A 16,658-nucleotide genomic window follows, 5' to 3' on the forward strand; every position below is an offset into this window, starting at 1 on the left:
CCACTGCCCCCACATGCCGGCCTGCGGGCCGGGACAATTAATGGCCACCCCCTCTACAGACTTGGAAACTGGGCCTGGGAGGGCCTCAGGTCAAGGCCCAGGAGGTGGGGCGGGGGCTGAAAACCTCAGGCTCCCACGGGAAGGCTCGGCGTGATGTCTCCACCCCAACCCCCCATTCCCAGCCGCCATGTTGCCTGAGGAAGCACTGCAGCCCCCGAGGGCAGGGCCCGACACAGGCCGTGGGTGTTTCTGTAAATTTAAGAGGAATTAGTTCAAAGTTTCCCAAAACTTACAATAGACAAGAGGCCAGTGCTCCTTCCATGCTTGCCTCCGTGTCCACGCGTCCCTCGGGACCCGCTGCCCATGGGGACTCAGGTGCCCTGACCGGCCCTGCCAGGGAGGGGTATCACTCTACCCCTCACTCTGCAACGAGGTCACCAGTTCAGAGTTGTCCAGCCATTTTCTGAGGTCACACAGCCGTGAGGGATAGGAAGCCGGCCGTGCAGAGTCCCCCAGGGGACAGAAAGTCCAGGAGAGCAGGCCAGGGGCAGGGGAAGGCGGGGACCAGGGAGGACGGGCCTCTGGGGGCCGCCAGCACGCTGGGCAAGGACGCTGACCTGTGGAAGCCCAGCCCTGCTCTTCGGGGCTCCCAGCCCTGCTCTTCGGGGCTCCCAGCCCTCCTGGGAAGGGAGGGGAGCCTGGGGTTCCCACCCCAGTCAAGGGTTGATTGATCCTCCACGGTCCCCAGAGCCGGTCCCCTGGTCCGTACCTCAGGCTGCGGCGTGTTTTCTTGTCTCTGATTGTAAACAGATTTGACTAAAGAGGTAAATTAGAAGTTAATTAGAGAGAACATGATTGATGAGGCAGTTTGCCGTGATTGGGAGGCGTGGAAAGGATGGGGCTCCCCGCGTGGGGCGAGGGAGCCGAGGGGCGAGGGAGCGGGGAGGGGCACCTGCAGGGGGCTGCCTTTCTCCTAGGCCCCGGGGCCCAGGCCAGGGTGCGTGAGGTCCAGGTGGAGCCCTCCAAGAGACCCCGTCACCAGGGCCCAGGCCCCTGCTGGACTCAGGATGAAGCTGCCCACCTGCCCTGAGTATGCAGGTGACCACAGAGGCTGAGCAGACATTCGAGCCGCCCCGGGCATTTGCATTTTCTCAAACCCTTGCCAGGTGGATGCTGGGCCTCCATTTTCCAGATTAGATGATGCAGATTCGGAGCTGAACCGGCTTTCCTGTGTCACGGCCAGCAAGGACAGAGCTGAGGCTGACCCCCAGAGCTGTGTCCTGAGATCCAGGCCTGGCCCTGCGGACCGGCCCCTGGAGTCCCTCCCGCAGCACCCAAGCGAGCTCACTTCCTGGCCAGGAAGAAGGATCCTGGTTCCCTCTCTTCATCCACTCACCCGCTGCCCACCACGCTCCCTCGAGGATCCAGTGAGACCCCCTGAGGCCCAGCTTTGTGCCAGGCTCTGAAAGTACCACAGCGGGGACAGGGACTGGCAGCCCTGATTCTTACCAACAGAAGCCGTCCCTCCAGGAAGTGTCACTGGGGCCAACTCAGATGCTCCGGGCAGAACACCTACCCTGGAGGGAGCATGGGGTATTCTAGAAGCTGCCCTCAGCTCGAGGGACTGGAAAAGAATACGAGGGGAATGGGGCTGCGGGTGGCCCCAGGTCAGGTAAGGACGCTCAGGTCGTGAGAAGGCTCCTTGGATTTTACTCTCAGCGGCGGAAGTCACTCAGCCGTGAGCGGAGGACAGTGGGCTGCTTCTGTAGAAGAGCACCTGGCTAGATGGGGTGTCCGGCCTGGCAGAGCGGGGATGGGTTCTGCAGCTCGTAGGCAGAGAGATGTGGGGGGTGAGAGAGAAGTCCCAGGGTTCGGGGGCAGGCTTGGGGATGGACAGACCTGGGGGTGTGGCACTGTGGGTCCTGAGGAGGGGAGGCCCCAGGGAGGCCGGGACTTGAGAGGAAGGTCGGGAACTGAGGCACCATCAGGAGGCAGATGAGGTCGGCGAGGGGGGGCCTGGGTCCCTGCTGACTAGACCTGGAGACGGGTGACCACTGTCCCCGGGTGCTGACCACCTCACTAGGACGCATTCATGTGACGTGCAGGTCCCTCCCATCCAGATGTCCCCTTCCCTGGGCCTCGATACGCATCCTTAAACAGGCAGAAGGACCTGGGTGGGAACCGGGGCCGGGCAGGCCCAGCAGCACAGCAGAATGCCCTTCTTGTTCTAGACCCTGTGCTGCGGTCAATGCCGCCAGTGGCCATGTGTCCTGGCTGGGGGCCTCATCCCTAGTATCAGGGAGCCGGAGGTCTCCTGAAGGCCTGGGCCCACGGGGCAGAGCTGAGGCTGACTCCAGAGCCACTTCCCCCCTGAGAACTCCCGCTAAATCCTCCTGGGACCCAGGAAGTCAGGCCTGATCAGCCTGGGCAGGGTGACAAATAGCCACAGGGGACCCCCGTTCCCATCCAGTGAGCCCATGCCCACTGTAGGCCAGGACTACCCTAAGGGGTAGACGTGAGCTTGTACCCAAATCTTGTGCCATAGCTGATCTTGTTCCCATTTCACAGATGGAGAAATAGAAGCTCAGGGAGGGAAAGGGCCCCGGGTCCCAGAGCTGGGGAGAGGCAGAGCAGAGGGCCAACCCCCGCGCACACGGGAGCAATCCACTAGCCACCCCTCCCTGCTCTCCCAGAGCTGCGGACCCGGGGCCTTGTGCAGGACATAGGCCAGCACTGTACCCCCAACCTCACCCCAGGCCCCTCACTGCTTCTAGAGGGACCAACTGGACCTTTCCGGGTTCACTGGGGCGGGGCGGGGACAGAGAGAGCTCCTGCACAGGGAACCTGGTCCCCGTCTTCACCACCCTGCGCGTACCTCGCCCAGCTGAGGGGACAGGAGCGCAGGAGAAAGGGGTGGTGACCTGGAGACTTGCTTTCAGAATCGGGGGCCGGGAGAGTCAGGGCAGCGAAGGAGAGTAGTGGAGGCGGCAGACGCTGAGGCCAGGGCTGGACCAGGGCTCGCAGGATGCGCACTGGACCTTGGGTCAGAGGCGGCCTCCCTGGGGCTATTGGCCTCCCAGACTCTTTCTTGACCAGAGCTGGGGCTTCCGGTTTCTTTGGTCAGTGGGGGCACAGGATGGAGGACTGTGGTGGAAGGACAGGGTGGAGGACTGAGATCCAGGCCATGTCTGCCTGGATCAGGTGATGCGTGGCCTCAGAAGTCTCTGCCCTTCCCTGGGCCTCAGTTTCCCCACCCACACAACGAGAGAGCAATAAGAAAACATCTAGAGTCCCTGACAGCTATCGATTATCCTGGAGAGAGCAAGTACAAACCAATCAATAGCTCACATTTATTGCGCTTCTCCTGCATGCCAGGAGCTGAGGACGGGTTTCTATTGCGTATCTCATTTAATTTTCGGGGAGCAATAAGGCAGGTGCGTCATGTCCACTTTGGAGATGAAGAAACAGGTTCAGAAAGGCGAGTAACGTCCTCAGGACCCCACAGCTGGGATGGGGTGAGGCTGGCTTGAGCCCTCTTCTGTCCGGCACATAGTCGTGAGCCTGTGGACCCAGGTGGGGCCATATCCTGCAATCGCAGGCAAGGGGGTGGGACTTTGGGGACAGGAGTGCACAGGAATATGGGAGGAAAAGTGCAGTGGATGTGGGTAAAGTAGCAAGAGTAAGCCAAGGTACGGCGCTGGTCAGCTTCCTTGACCCCTCCGATTGGTTTATCCATTGGTAAAATGGGAAAATCGGTGGCCACCTCGGGGCAGTTTAAATGAGATGATACACCTCAAGTCGCTGCCCAGTGCCTGTCTGCCCCACGGGTGCCGATATTCTGTTCCATCTGCTCAAGGCCTGGGGCTTGGGGGTGGGGGGAGGCACACCCCTCCCAGGACGGGAAAACTGAGATTCAGAGCAGACGCTTGCCCAAGGCCACACAGGGGCAGAACTCGAACCCAGCAGTGAGTTCTCACCACCGCGCCCCACGGGCAAAGAGCAGAAATCGATGGACGGTCAATAGTGGGCTGATGGACAGGAAAATGAGAATGCGCATGTGGTCCTGGGACTCTCTCCTGGACAGCTGGCCGGGGAGTCAGCCTGGTTTCTCAGGGGCGGAGCGCAGCCAGCGGCTCCAGGGCTTGCTCTCCACACCCTTCTGTGCCCCCCGTGGAGGCGAGACTCAGAAAACCCCCAAAGTGCACTACCTTTGGGATCACAGCTGGAGGTGTTCCCAGATTAGGGGGGAATTTATCCCCTCCTTGGGCCACAGCGGCCTGACTTACAGGCCTTGGCGAGTTCCCTGAAGGACTGGAGCCCTTCCAGCCATCTGCATGTCATCACTGGGCACCTCCATCCGAGTCTGCCGGGAGGTCATTAATAGAAGGGGCCCAGCCACCCCAGGATGCCGCCACTCCCGCAAGGGCCCCTCCCCAGCCTGGGTCAAGTGGGTCCAGCCTTCTCTGCACCCCACTCCTGTTGCCCTTTTCTGAACTGGGGGTTGAGCCCAGGGGTGCTCTACCACTGAGACAGAGCCCAGCCCTTTCTCTGTCTTTTGCTCTGAGACAGGAGGTCACTAAGTTGCTCAGGCTGGCCTTGAACTTGCGATCGGCCAGCCTCAGTCTCTAGAGTTGCAGGGATTACAGGCCCGGCTCTTGCCTAGAATTTCACCATTAGAAAGTCATTCCCTTGACTCCCTGCGGCAGCTCTGGCTTTACAGGGCCTTCGCTCAGTGGGAGGACGTCAGCCTGCCCTGAGGGTTTGGGTGGGAAGCTTGGATCCTTTGGTCAGTCACTATTGCCGCCTTCTTCTTGCCCCTCGAGGCTGGACAGAACCCTCAGTGGTGATCAAGTTGTGCCCCTTAATTTAGAGACGGGGAAACACAGCACAGAGAGGACTGCTGCCTGAAGGGACCTGGAACTCGGGAAGTGGACACAAGGCGTGGCCTTCCTGACTCCCAGGCCCAGCCAGTGGGGAAACAGAATCCCAGCAGCAGAAAGGGTGGGCATCCTGACCCTCTCCTGTCGCTGGGCTGAAGTCTTGCCCCCAAACAACTCCCTTGAAGCTGAACTGATCTCCTTGCTGTGGTTGAGAGCTCAGGCCCTACAGAAAGGCCACCTGGTGGCCACCAGCCATGTCACCTGATGTGCACCTCTGCAGCCATGATTCTCAGGCTTCTCTGGGGTAAATCACGGATGTTGGGCTGCAGCCTCATAGGGCCACTCTGAGGTTTCAAGGACAAGTAACCAGGTGCTCAGTCAGTGGCCAGCTCCAGGCCAATGCAGGATGTCACTATCTGGAATCAGGGACATCTGAACTGGATGCTGCACCTGCCACTTCCCAGCTGGCACCTCCCTGGGCCTCAGTTTCCTCATCTATAAAATGGGGATGCACCTACCCACCCTTCGGCATGGTAAGGATTGAGTGAACACACGTCCTCACTGACTGCGCGGCCTGAAGCGACCTAGTCCCTCAGTGAGTGACGGCTGCGGCCCTGGGGACGCAGACCTGCAGGCTGCCAAGCTGCGGCGGATCCAGTTTCCCCAGTTGATCCTTGCCAGGACCCTCTGTGTGCCGGGCCTGCAGCAGGACAGTGACAAGCTGGGTCTCAAGTCCAGGCCTGGGGCTGCTCTTTCTCGTGATGGACAGTGCCCTTCAGAGATGGAGGGAGGGAACCTCTGAAGGTGCTGGGTCCCTCAAGGGGAGAAGTTCCAGCAGTGGCAGGTGGAGACCTGGAGGGTGACTGGCGGGAGCTGCGTCGGGCTGGGAGGGAACCAGAAGGGCATCATCTTTGCCTATGGGGAGCTGATGACGGGGACAGGCTCTCAGTGACTGGTTGCACAAACAGTTATTTAATTAAAATGGCGATAAGGCAGGCACCAGCCTGGCCGGGCCCTGCTGCCTCTCTAAAGCATGGAGGAGGCTGGGAAGCCCTTGCACAAACCTGCCTGAACTCAGGAGGGAGAACAGGAGGGAGGCAGCCCCCAGGGTCATGGGCACACGCGAACTAGCCCAGCTCTGGTTGCCAAGGCTGAGGCCCTATCTTCTACCAGCCTCCCCCTGAGGACTCCGACCTCAGGAGCCTGGGACAGGGGACCTTGGTGTGGCCTTCATCCAGTCACTTCACCTCTTTGAACCTCAGTGGCCACAGCTATAAGATAGGGGAACATCCTCGCTTTTGCGTGAGGATTTAATGTGATCAGTTGGGTGCCTGGCACACAGTAAGTGCTCAATAGATGCACATTTCCTTCCTCTGTGGGGGGCAAGGAGATGCCAGCCCAAGTCTTCTCTTCACCTTTCAGTAAGACAGTCACGAGCCGCACGGGGCCAGTGAGCACAGGCAAAGATGTTTGTACCTCAGGTTGAGATGAGCTGTAAGCGTGAAATTCATACCAGAGTCCAACGCCTTGGTATGTAAAAAGGAATGGGAAATAGCTCATTAATAATGCTTATATGGCCGGGCGCGGTCGTGCACACCTGTAATCCCAGCAGTCAGGAGGCTGAGGCAGGAAGATCGCAAGTTCAAAGCCAGCCTCAGCCACAGTGAGGTGCTAAGCAACTCAGTGAGCCCCTGTCTCTAAATAAAATACAAAATAGGGCTGGGGATGGGGATCAGTTGTTGAGTGCCCCTGAGTTCAATCCCTGGTACAAAAAAAAATGCTTATATGATGCAAGGTGCAGTGGCACTTGCCTGTCATTCCAGCTACTTGGAAGGTTGAAGCAAGAGGATTGCAAGTTTGAAGCCAGCCTGGGAAACTTAGAATCCTTGTTTCGAAACACACCCGTAATCCCAGCAGCTCAGGAGGCTGAGGCAGGAGAATTTCAAGTTCAAAGCCAGCCTCAGCAACTTAGTGAGGCCCTAAGCAACTTATTTAGAACTTATCTCAAAATAAAATTTTTTTTAAAAAGGGGGGCCAGTGATATGGCTCAGTAATTAAGCACCCTGAGTTCAATCCTCGGGACCAGTGAATAAATAAATAAATAGGGCTGAAGATGTAGTTCTGTGGTAGAGCATCCCTGGGTTCAACCCCTAGTACCAAAATAATAATAACAACAACAACAACAACTGTGTTGAAATGATATATTTTTATACACTGGGCTATAAAAATACATTATTAAAGTTAATTTTACCTGTTTATTTTTACTTTTTAATGTAGCTTGTAGCTGCTAGAAAATTTTAAATCACACATGCAGCTCACATGGCCAGGGTTGGTCCGGATCTTAGAACCAAGAAGAGACCGGCACCAACCACACCACTGAAGCCACTTCAGGACTTTGAAGCACTCCCACAGCACGGCCTTGTCACTGGCAGAGAACCTGCGTTTGACAAGTACCTGGTTGCCACTAGTGGAGGTTCCATCAGGATTCTTGCTGGGACAACTCAGTCACAGGCTGCATGTGCTCTCTAGCCTTGGTAGAGAGCAGCTGGGTCAAGGCCTAGAGGGATTGCTATCCATGGAATTTCTGTCCTCCTAAATCCATATATTGAGGCCCCAACTCCCAGTGTGGCTGCATTTGGAATAAGGAAGTAATTAAGGTTCAACGGGGTCACAATGGTGGGGCCCTGACCTGATAGGGTTAGTGTCCTTGTAAGAAGACACCAGAAAGCTCCATCTTTTCTTTTCTCCCTCCCTCCCTCCCCCCATCCCTGCTTCTCTTACCCACCCCTCCCTCTGCATGTGCAAGGGGGTAGCCATCCCCAAGCCAAGAGAACAGGCCTCAAAATGGAGCCTACCTTTGCTTTCACCTTAATTTTTAGACTTGAAAGACAAACTCACCTGTGAGAACTGACTTTCTGTTGTTCTGGGGCCCCCAGGGGAATCTCAGGGGCTGGGGGTCTCTGGAGGAGCTGCCCAGTGGTAGGGGTCCTCGGTGCTGCCAGCTCCCTCCCTGTGGGACCCTCGGCTGTGTCACCACTCCTCTCTGGGACTCAGTTTCCCTGTCTGTACACTGGGGACCATGGTGGCAGATTGATGACTTCTCTGTTAACAAATGAAGATTCTTTAAAAAAGTTTAAGTTGTAGCTGATGTCGTCCGTCTAGATGGGCCACTCAGGCTGGAATCCTGAAGAAAAGCCTTGGGAGGTCCTCCCAGTCCTCATGGGCTGCCCATCTGGCAGAGGCAGGCACCGGACTGGATGGCCTCCCCCAGCCCCTGGCCCCTGAGCCTGGGCATGACCCTTAGCCTGGAGAGGGCCTTGCTGGGAGGCCCAGTAGTGAGGCAGGTGAAGGCCCAGAATCCAGCTGGAAGGGAGGACTGGGTCTGCAGCAGGGATGGGCCACGAGGGCAGAGAGCTCACAATCTGGAGGCTCAGGGTGTGGTCGATCTCCAGAGGCCACTCAGGCTCCTATCCAGCTTCAAGGGGAGCAGATAGGAAACCAGTCATCAGAGGGGAGCAGAGTCCCAGCCCAGGTCCTATACTGTGCTCCAGAGGAGAGTCCGGGCAGGTGGCTCCCTCATTCCAAGAGGCTGGTGTTCCCAAATCAAGGAACAGGAGAGGAGGACCCTGGGTGTCTCTGCCCCCGTTGGAATCTCACAGTGGCCCACTGAATCCTGTAGACCCCAACACCTGCACAGAAAGAACCCCCAGGGGTGGGGCTTGGGCCTCTGCAGGCACAATCAGCCTTCCAGGAGATTCTACAGCCTGGGGACATTTCAAAACTCTAGACCAGTGGTACTCAACCTTGGCTGTCCACTGGGATCACCTGGGAATTCTTAAAAAACCCAATACCCTCACCTTGCCCCAGACCAAGAGTGTCAAAATCTCTGGAGTGAGCTGGGTGGGGTGGCACACCCCTATAATCCCAGTGGCTCAGGAGGCTGAGGCAGGAGTTCAAAGCCAGCCTCTGCAAAAGTGAGGCACTGAGCAACTCAGTGAGATCCTCTCTATAAATAAAATACAAAATAGGGCTGGGGATGGGGCTCAGTGGGTGAGTGCCCCTGAGTTCAAGCCTAGATACCCCCCCCCAAAAAAAAATCTCTCTGGTGTGGCCTGGGCATTAATCATTTTTATAGAGCTCCTCAAGTTCTCACAGATGTACCCCCGAATTGGTCCAGCCTCAGATCAATTCTCAGCCCCTCAAGATCACTGTCTGGGGAGAAGGAGATGTTGGGAAGCTCAGAGAGGAGAAGTTCAAGATCAAGCTCACATAGAAAGGGGACGGCGACACCAGTTCTGGAGCCAATTTCCCTCCCGAGACTGAATCTCCTTTTACCAACTAGAGCCCAGGCAGGCCAGACCCATAGTATTTCACTTTAATAATGTTGGAACCTGGTACAGTCAGGGCCACCACTGTGAGGGGCCGGGGAGCCTCGATGACGATTAGTGGAGCTGTAAGTCTTTTGCTTTATCCAAATCGTGGGCAGTAATTTAGGAAATTTAATTAAAGGGGGAGAAATGGGGACACCTCGCACTCCCTGCCTCCTGTTATAATGAGTGAAATACACCAGGCTGTAAAAGGGAATGCTGTCTGAGATGCAGTTCTGATGTTTTATTGCCAGGTTTTATTCGCTGATGTAAACGTAATCGTGGGAAACCAGAGCCCTATTAATGCACATATTTTCACACATCCGGGGCCCCGCCTGCCCCCCTCCCTCTGGGCTTGTTCCCCCACCTTCTGGGGTCAGCCCTGGTGCTCTTTGGGCCTGTCTGTGCCAAGTCTGGATTTCCCTGCCGGTTTCATACCCTCCTGTGGCAGATAAGACTTTAATGGAATTCCATTACTCCTCGGAGCTCAGTAATGCATTCTGGAAATTAGGCAGCTACATACTAAAGCCATTGTTCCCCCTTACAAATGGGCTCCCTCGAAGCCAGTGACCATGGGATCCCCGATAAGCTCTCATGAAGCCTCGCTCCACATGTTATTGGTGTGTTAAAAGGTGCGACTCCGGGCTTCCATTGCTCATTGTTAGGGGCTGATACATTTAAGTAGTTTCTCCATGAATCAGGCAGCTCAGGTGTTTCCCCCTCCTGGCATTGATAGATGATAGAAAGGAAGCCATTTAGACGGTGCTCTATAGGGCCCGGGCCCTCACGGTGAATGATTTCCAATGCCTGGTTTAATTTATTTTTAAATGAAATTTGTTATTGATTCTGGATTAAAAGGACAAATCTTACGGCTGTTACCACTGACACAGTCACAGGGCTCAAATGACACCTCTCAAGGAGGGGAGGGAGGGGCGGCCTCCCAGAGTCGACGGGAGGGTGGGGACTCTCCAGGGAGCCGTGCTCAAAAGTAAGGACCCGGGCCAGAGCCCCTGCTTGGGACAACTTGGAATTATCATCTTCGCCAGCTGAAATACGTGACTTGGTGTCAGAGCCCATTTGTGTAAGGGAGCAGCCGTGATACTCGCCTCATGGCATCCATGTGACGGCTGGATGCTTGTGAGTTGCTTCCAGGGACAGGAGGCTTACTCTCTCCCAGAGCATTCCCGAGTGACGATTAGAGGCAGCCACCCCTGTGAATCCCCACACGGTTTCCTGGGACAGCCTCTGGTTACCTTCCGCATCCACGACTCTCGAGTTTCCACGGTGTCTGCAGGTTGCATCTGGATGAGAGGATTACACAGGCGAGGAGCACGGCATGAAGATTTGTCCTTTCACCTCCGCTCTGCGCCACCTTGCTGTGGAACCTTGCGCAGGTTACCTCCTCTCCTGAGCTCCCCTTTCCTTACCTCTAAAAGAAGGAAGGCAATAAGATTGGCCTCAAGGGTTGTTGTGTGCATTATGTGGGATCGTGGATGTGAATGTGATTTGTAAACTGTAAATTGCAGGTTAGATGATGCTGTAGACAATACAAATGGTACAGTATGGTATTATGAGAACCCTAGATCAGGGACAGAGAACGAGGGCCTAGTTCTGGTATGGTTGGCTGTGTGACTCTGAGGAGATCCCTCACCCTCTCTGGGTCTTACTTTTCCAAACTACTAAGGGAGGGGCATGAATAAGAGGTACTCAGCTATTAGGCCTGATAACATGGGCTCTGGAACATCTAAAACATCATTGCCTTACTTTGGGCAAGATACACCTTTCTGAGCTTCTATTTCCTTATCTGTAGATTATGAGGACATCATGGATTTGCCATGGGCCAGGAACTGTTCTAAGTGCTTTCCATGTAGCCACTCATCTAATCCTCACAATAATCTTGTGAAGGTGGTATTGTTATTCTTATTTTACAGATGAGGAAACTGAGACACAGAAAGCCCAAGCAAATTTTCTAAGGTAACACAGCTAGTAAGTGCTACCTTAGGCTGTGTTACCTTAAGGTCTAGGGTAACATAGCAGCATTCGGAACTCAGAGTAAGGCTCTAGAGATCACACCTATGACAACATGTCCTACTCCATGTGGCCTAATTGTTCTGAGGATTAAGTGGGATAATTAAAGTTCTTAGCATGGTGCTGGGTTCTCAGCGATGGAACGGAGGCTTGGGACCGGGAAGAAGGCAGCAGACATTTCTTCTGCGTGGGACTCAGGATGGATGGACCTTTGCCAAAGGGAGAGGCAGCTAGCTGGGGGGGGGAGGCCCTTACAGGAGGAGCAATGAGAAGGGAAGGACATACTGAAGATAATCGTGCTGAAGGAGGGAGCAGAGCCCGGAGCCCAGGGCTGAACAAGAGGTGAGGCTGAGACTGCACACAAACAAGAGAGGTCACCATCTCACAAACATGGCTGGCAGGGGAAAGAGCCATTACATCACAACCTTTCCAAAGTCATATAGTCCCTCCAAGTTTGTCCTTGAAGGAACCTTAGAGGCTACAGTGTTTAACCATGTTCTAGACTCAGAGGAGAGAAAGATCCCTGGAGGTCGTCCACTAGGTCAGTAGCAGAGCAGCAGTGTGCTGCCGTTGACCCTGTCCTTCTCCCCCTGTAGGCCCAAAGTAGAAGACTAAGCCCTGGGTTTCAAGCCCAGTTGTCACCAGGCTCCTGGAGAGGCCTTGGGCTGGGTTTCAGTCTTGACACTACGAGGTGATCTTGAAGACTCTCGGTTTCCTCATCTTTACAATGAGTGACAGGGAAGTTCAAGCAAATGAATGAGCACTTTGTAGAGTCCATGGCTCCTGTCCAACCCAGGATGACCGAACTACCACTTCTCTGTGCGAAGACGATTAGAAGTCACTGGGCACAAAGCGGCTCCTCCCTCCAATGAATGGACCGAGCGGCGGGGGCAATGGCGGGATCTATCCGTGGTGCTGAAGGAAGAGCCTGTCGGCCGAGGCGGTGACAGCTGTCCGTGGTGCTGAAACAGTGCTCATAGGCGCGCGACTCTTGGAGGGGCGCTGTCCTTAATTTTGAAAGAGCTGAATTGCTGCTGGCGACCACAGGCCCCGCCAAGTGTGTTGTCCCCCATGATATTGGAAAGAGAGGGATGCGAAGTCAGAGGAAAGACGGCGAGGGGCGTTGTGTCCTGCAGGCTCTAACCGCGTTCTCGAACTCAGGGCGCTGTCCACGATGCACGATCCTGGATCAACCTGTGGTCTGGAGCCGGGAGCCGGCCCGCCATCTGGGTCGCCCTTGGGCGGGAGAAGGAAGGGACATGGGAGAGTCTGTCCAGGGTGCTGAACTCTCGCATCACAGAGCCAGACGGGGAACCGTCCTCGTGCTGCAGAGACGTCTGGCTTTGGCAGAGGGCTGAGGAAGGGCAAAGGACAGCTCTCTCCTGGGACCTTGAAGAGGCTCCTTCTCTGATTCAAAGTGCTTCCTGACCTTCTCTCTCTACTCAGGGTCTGTTCTAACAGCCCCGGCACGAGGAAGGAATCAGGGGATCTCAGTGGCTGCCTGCTCTTAGGAATGGGCGTACCTCCATCCCCCGACCCAGATGCACTCGCACACACCCCAGCGAGGCTCATCAGTCCGGGGAAGGGAGCCTTACAACCCAGAAGGGGGAGATCCAACTCACTGCGTAGGCGGCGCAGCACCTCTAAGCTAGAAGGAAATCGCTAACGGTGCCTCACTCCCATTATGTAGACGTGAAAACTGAGTCCCTGAGTCCAAAACAACAGTGGTAACTATGGAGGTGGCATGTAAGCAATATTATGCTTTATCTGATTTCTCGAATCCTCCCCCGACCCCTGGAGGCAGCTATTCTTGTCCCCATTTCTCAGATGAAGACGCTGAGGTGGACATCCGGACATGCTCACACACGGAGCCAAAGGTGCTGGAACCGGGTCTCCCGGGTCTCGGTCCTACCTCGCCCACCTGCAGCCCCGTCTGCCCCTGACCCTGGCACCAGCGAGCTGGCAAAGTTAAGGAATCCCTCTGAGCGCGCCGGCTCTGGCGGCAGAGGGAATGATTTTTCTCCTGTTCCTGCTGGATAGTATTTTCATTTCTGAATCCTGTGGTGTTATGCTTTGCGGGAACCAGGTCCCCGGGGTGCTTCCTCCTCCGGATCGCGCCCCCACCCCCGCTCCCGGGCGGGGGAAAGTTGAGAGTACCGCTTTAAAAATCCCAGCCTGGGCAAAACTTTGATGATAAATCAAGCGGCAGATCCCTCCGCCGCCGCCTCCTCGGGGCGGGCGGGAGCGAGTGGGAGGAGGGGGTGCGGCGCGGCGGCGCGAGCGGAGTGGCCTTCCGCGCAAGGGAAGAGTCCCGCAGTCGGAGGCGGCCGGCTGGGCGTGCGCTCGCTACCCGCAGCCAGGGCTGGGCCAGAGCCGGGCGAGAGCCGGGACCCGGGCCGGGCCGGGCCAGCTGGCAGGGGCAGCGGCGGGAGCCGAGCAGCCAGGCCGCGCAGAGCAGGGGACAGCGGGCGCGGGCTCTAGGGCTCCTGAGCCCCGATGTGAGGCGGCGGCGCCCCCGGCCCGAGCGCGCACCATGGGGGCCCCGCTCGCCGTGGCGCTGGGCGCCCTCCACTACCTGGCACTTTTCCTGCAACTCGGCGGTGCCACGCGGCCCGCCGGCCACGCGCCCTGGGACAACCACGTCTCCGGCCACGGTGAGTTGGGTCGCCGCCCCCACGGACTTCCCCAGCAAACCCCACCCCGGGCTGCGCGCCTCCAACTTGGCCGCCCCGAGGCTGGAACCCGGCGGTGGCGGGAGTCCCAGGGCTCCCCCTGCTGGGTCTGTGGACCCGCCCTGGCATCCTGGCCAGCCCTGCGGAGGAGGGGGCGCCCGGAGCGCACCCCCACTGCCACTGTCGCGGAGAAAACGCCCCCCGACACACACACACACACACACACACGCACACACACGAATACACACACCTCCACGACCCCACAGATATTCACAGCCACGGACACACTCGCAGCCACATCACATCCACAACTGCCCTCCCACAGCTCCGCACGCCCCGCTCCCTCCTCTCTCATAAATACTTATGCCCACTACACACATCAGGCGCTGAACCGGTGGGCTCACACCCTGCCAGCTGGCACCCAGGCACGGTGCTTTGCCACAACTCTTGCCTGTCTGCTTGGAGACACATGGGGACACACACACACACACACACTTGTTCACGCACTTTGCCCACCCACCCCTCTCTGCCTACCTGCCTTTCCCCTTTGAAGGCTTCACCTCCAGCTGCTCTTGTCCCCTCCCTCTCCATCCTACCCCTTATAGACCTAGGGGACCATCTTCTGAGACCTGTTAGCCTGAGGGCAGCCTCCCCCTTCAGGTGGGTGACATCTCAGGCATGAAGCCTCCTGATAGCTCCCTGAAGACACTGGAGTAGTTAAGGTTGCTGCTTCCAGCCAGAGGCAGGGGGTGGGAGGGGAATTCCTGCTGCTTTTGTCTGTCTCTGGGGCAGCAGAAGCCCCCTGCCATTCTTCCACAAGGTGCCCCCATCCCCAGTCCTGGCCCCAGAGGTCTGAGACTGGGAGACCTCAACTCCAGCCACTGTGGGAGCTGGGAGCAAGCAGGCGTCCCCAGCACTGCTTGCTCAAGTGTCAGAAGCTCCTGCTCACCCCAGAGGAGCCCAAGTTGGCAACAGAGTTGGGCGGTCTGAGGCAGGCAGCTCTGGGGGCTCCCCTGTCCCTCTGAACCAGGCTCAGGTGTAGGGGACAGCACATGGATGAACACAGAAGAGACTCTTCCTCCCCATCCGTCCCCTGCAGGGCTGCATCTCTCAAGGGGACTGGAGCACCCATGTTAGGCACTGTGTGCCCGTGGCTGGGGCAGGTTTGCACAGAGGTCAGAGAGCTGAGTGATTTCCTCCGATGGGGACAAGTGAAGACTGTGTGGCGTCGGATAGATAACCAGGGACGGCCTTTCTGGGACATGACGCATGAATGGGATTGCTCCAGGGGGAGGGGTTTCCAAAGCCATTCTCAGGGTCTCTGTTTTGGGGAGACCAGGACCTCCCACACCCTTCTGCTTCTCCATGAGATGGAATTTGCTCTGTATCGTTCATGCCCCCTTCATACCCCTTACCTTTTGCTACTGATCTGGGTGGAGTCCCGGTAAACAGGGAAAGGTTATTTTGATCTCCACTTAGAGATGGGAAAACCGAGGCTCAGAGAGGTGAGGGGAATTGCCCAAGGTCACACAGTGAGAGAGTGGTTGAGTCAGGACAGGCCCCAGGGTCTGTCAAGCGGAAAGGATGCTTTCTTCAGGACATTCATCTCCCTGTCAGGTTCCCTCCCGTTCACGGGGAACTGGGAATTCCTTCCTCCCCTCCCCTCCTTGCTTGCTCAGTTCCTTGGCACAGTTGGAACTTCTGCTAGGAGGGTTTTCCAAGGAAGGACTTCCCTGAATTTGCAGTCCCAGGAGACATGAGCCCTGGAGCTCCTAGGTTTAGGTCATCTTGTCTTTGGGGCAGCAGACTCATGGGTCTTTCATTCCCAAGGAAGCAGGCTCTGCCCTTTGTGTGACAGGCTCTGCCTGCCCCCTGGTGCCATGTATGGTGAGGGGGCACAGCTCTGCCCCCTAACTGCAATCTCCCATCGGCATCCTGAGCAGTCCGGCTGAAGCAGGGGAGGGGCTCCACGGAGAGGGGCTGGAACCTGGCTTCTCTCCGGACCCCATGTGCATCTCTGGGCAAGTGAGTGGCCCTGCTTGAAACTCCCCCTCTGTCCCTCAAGAAATGGGGAGGCCAGGCTGCTCTGCAGGAGCCAGGCTGCCTTCCCCCGACACTGCCAGGTTCAAAGTCACCAAGTAGTGGCTGCCGAGGAGCCCTCACAGCTACCCCTGTGCCGGGCCAAGCACCCGCCGCCACAGGAAGGGTCTGGAGCCACTCACTTAATCACAAAAAGAAACTGTTATTAATGATAGTGAGACGCAGCGAATAAGTGGGTCATGTCTAATAAGCCATTTGTGTTCAGGAGGAGAATACCAATTTGATAAAAGCTGTGTGTGCTGAAAAAGCTCCGAAATTGCTGTTTAGCAGATTGGAGCCTGATCGTTTCATTATTCCTGGGCTCCATGTGTCCTCAGCTGATTCGGGAAATGTGGTTGGGTCGGGAAAGGTGTCTCTCTGGGGTTGGGGTGGGGGCTGGAAGCAGGGACTCCCGGAGAGGAGCTCACTGACCCCACCGCGAGGTCGGCTGCTCAGCGCCCCAACTCCATCTGAGCCCAGCCCAGGTACCGGGCAAATGCCTTCCACTGCCTGCCCTGGGGCTTGTCACAGGGAGAGCCTGCAGCCAGGTGGGTCCGCAAGGACATCTGTCTTGCTTCCCATCTCCCTCCTACCTCCACCCAACCCCCTTCAAAGAGGGCTGTGTCAAGGCA

At 56.9% G+C, this 16,658-nt stretch overlaps 1 protein-coding gene across 1 annotated transcript in view; it reads left to right on the forward strand.

Moving 5' to 3' along the window:
- The first annotated feature begins 13,808 nt into the window (after window positions 1-13,808).
- Vstm2l (V-set and transmembrane domain containing 2 like) overlaps window positions 13,809-16,658 on the forward strand; it is a 30,877-nt gene continuing 28,027 nt past the window's right edge. The window contains exon 1 of the mRNA XM_026383139.1: window positions 13,809-13,929. Within this exon, the coding sequence (XP_026238924.1) occupies window positions 13,809-13,929 (121 nt within the window). The remainder of the gene's footprint in view (window positions 13,930-16,658) is intronic.

This window comes from Urocitellus parryii, chromosome 6 (genome assembly GCF_045843805.1).
Source record: "Urocitellus parryii isolate mUroPar1 chromosome 6, mUroPar1.hap1, whole genome shotgun sequence".
In the NCBI taxonomy this organism is placed as follows: Eukaryota; Metazoa; Chordata; class Mammalia; order Rodentia; family Sciuridae; genus Urocitellus; species Urocitellus parryii.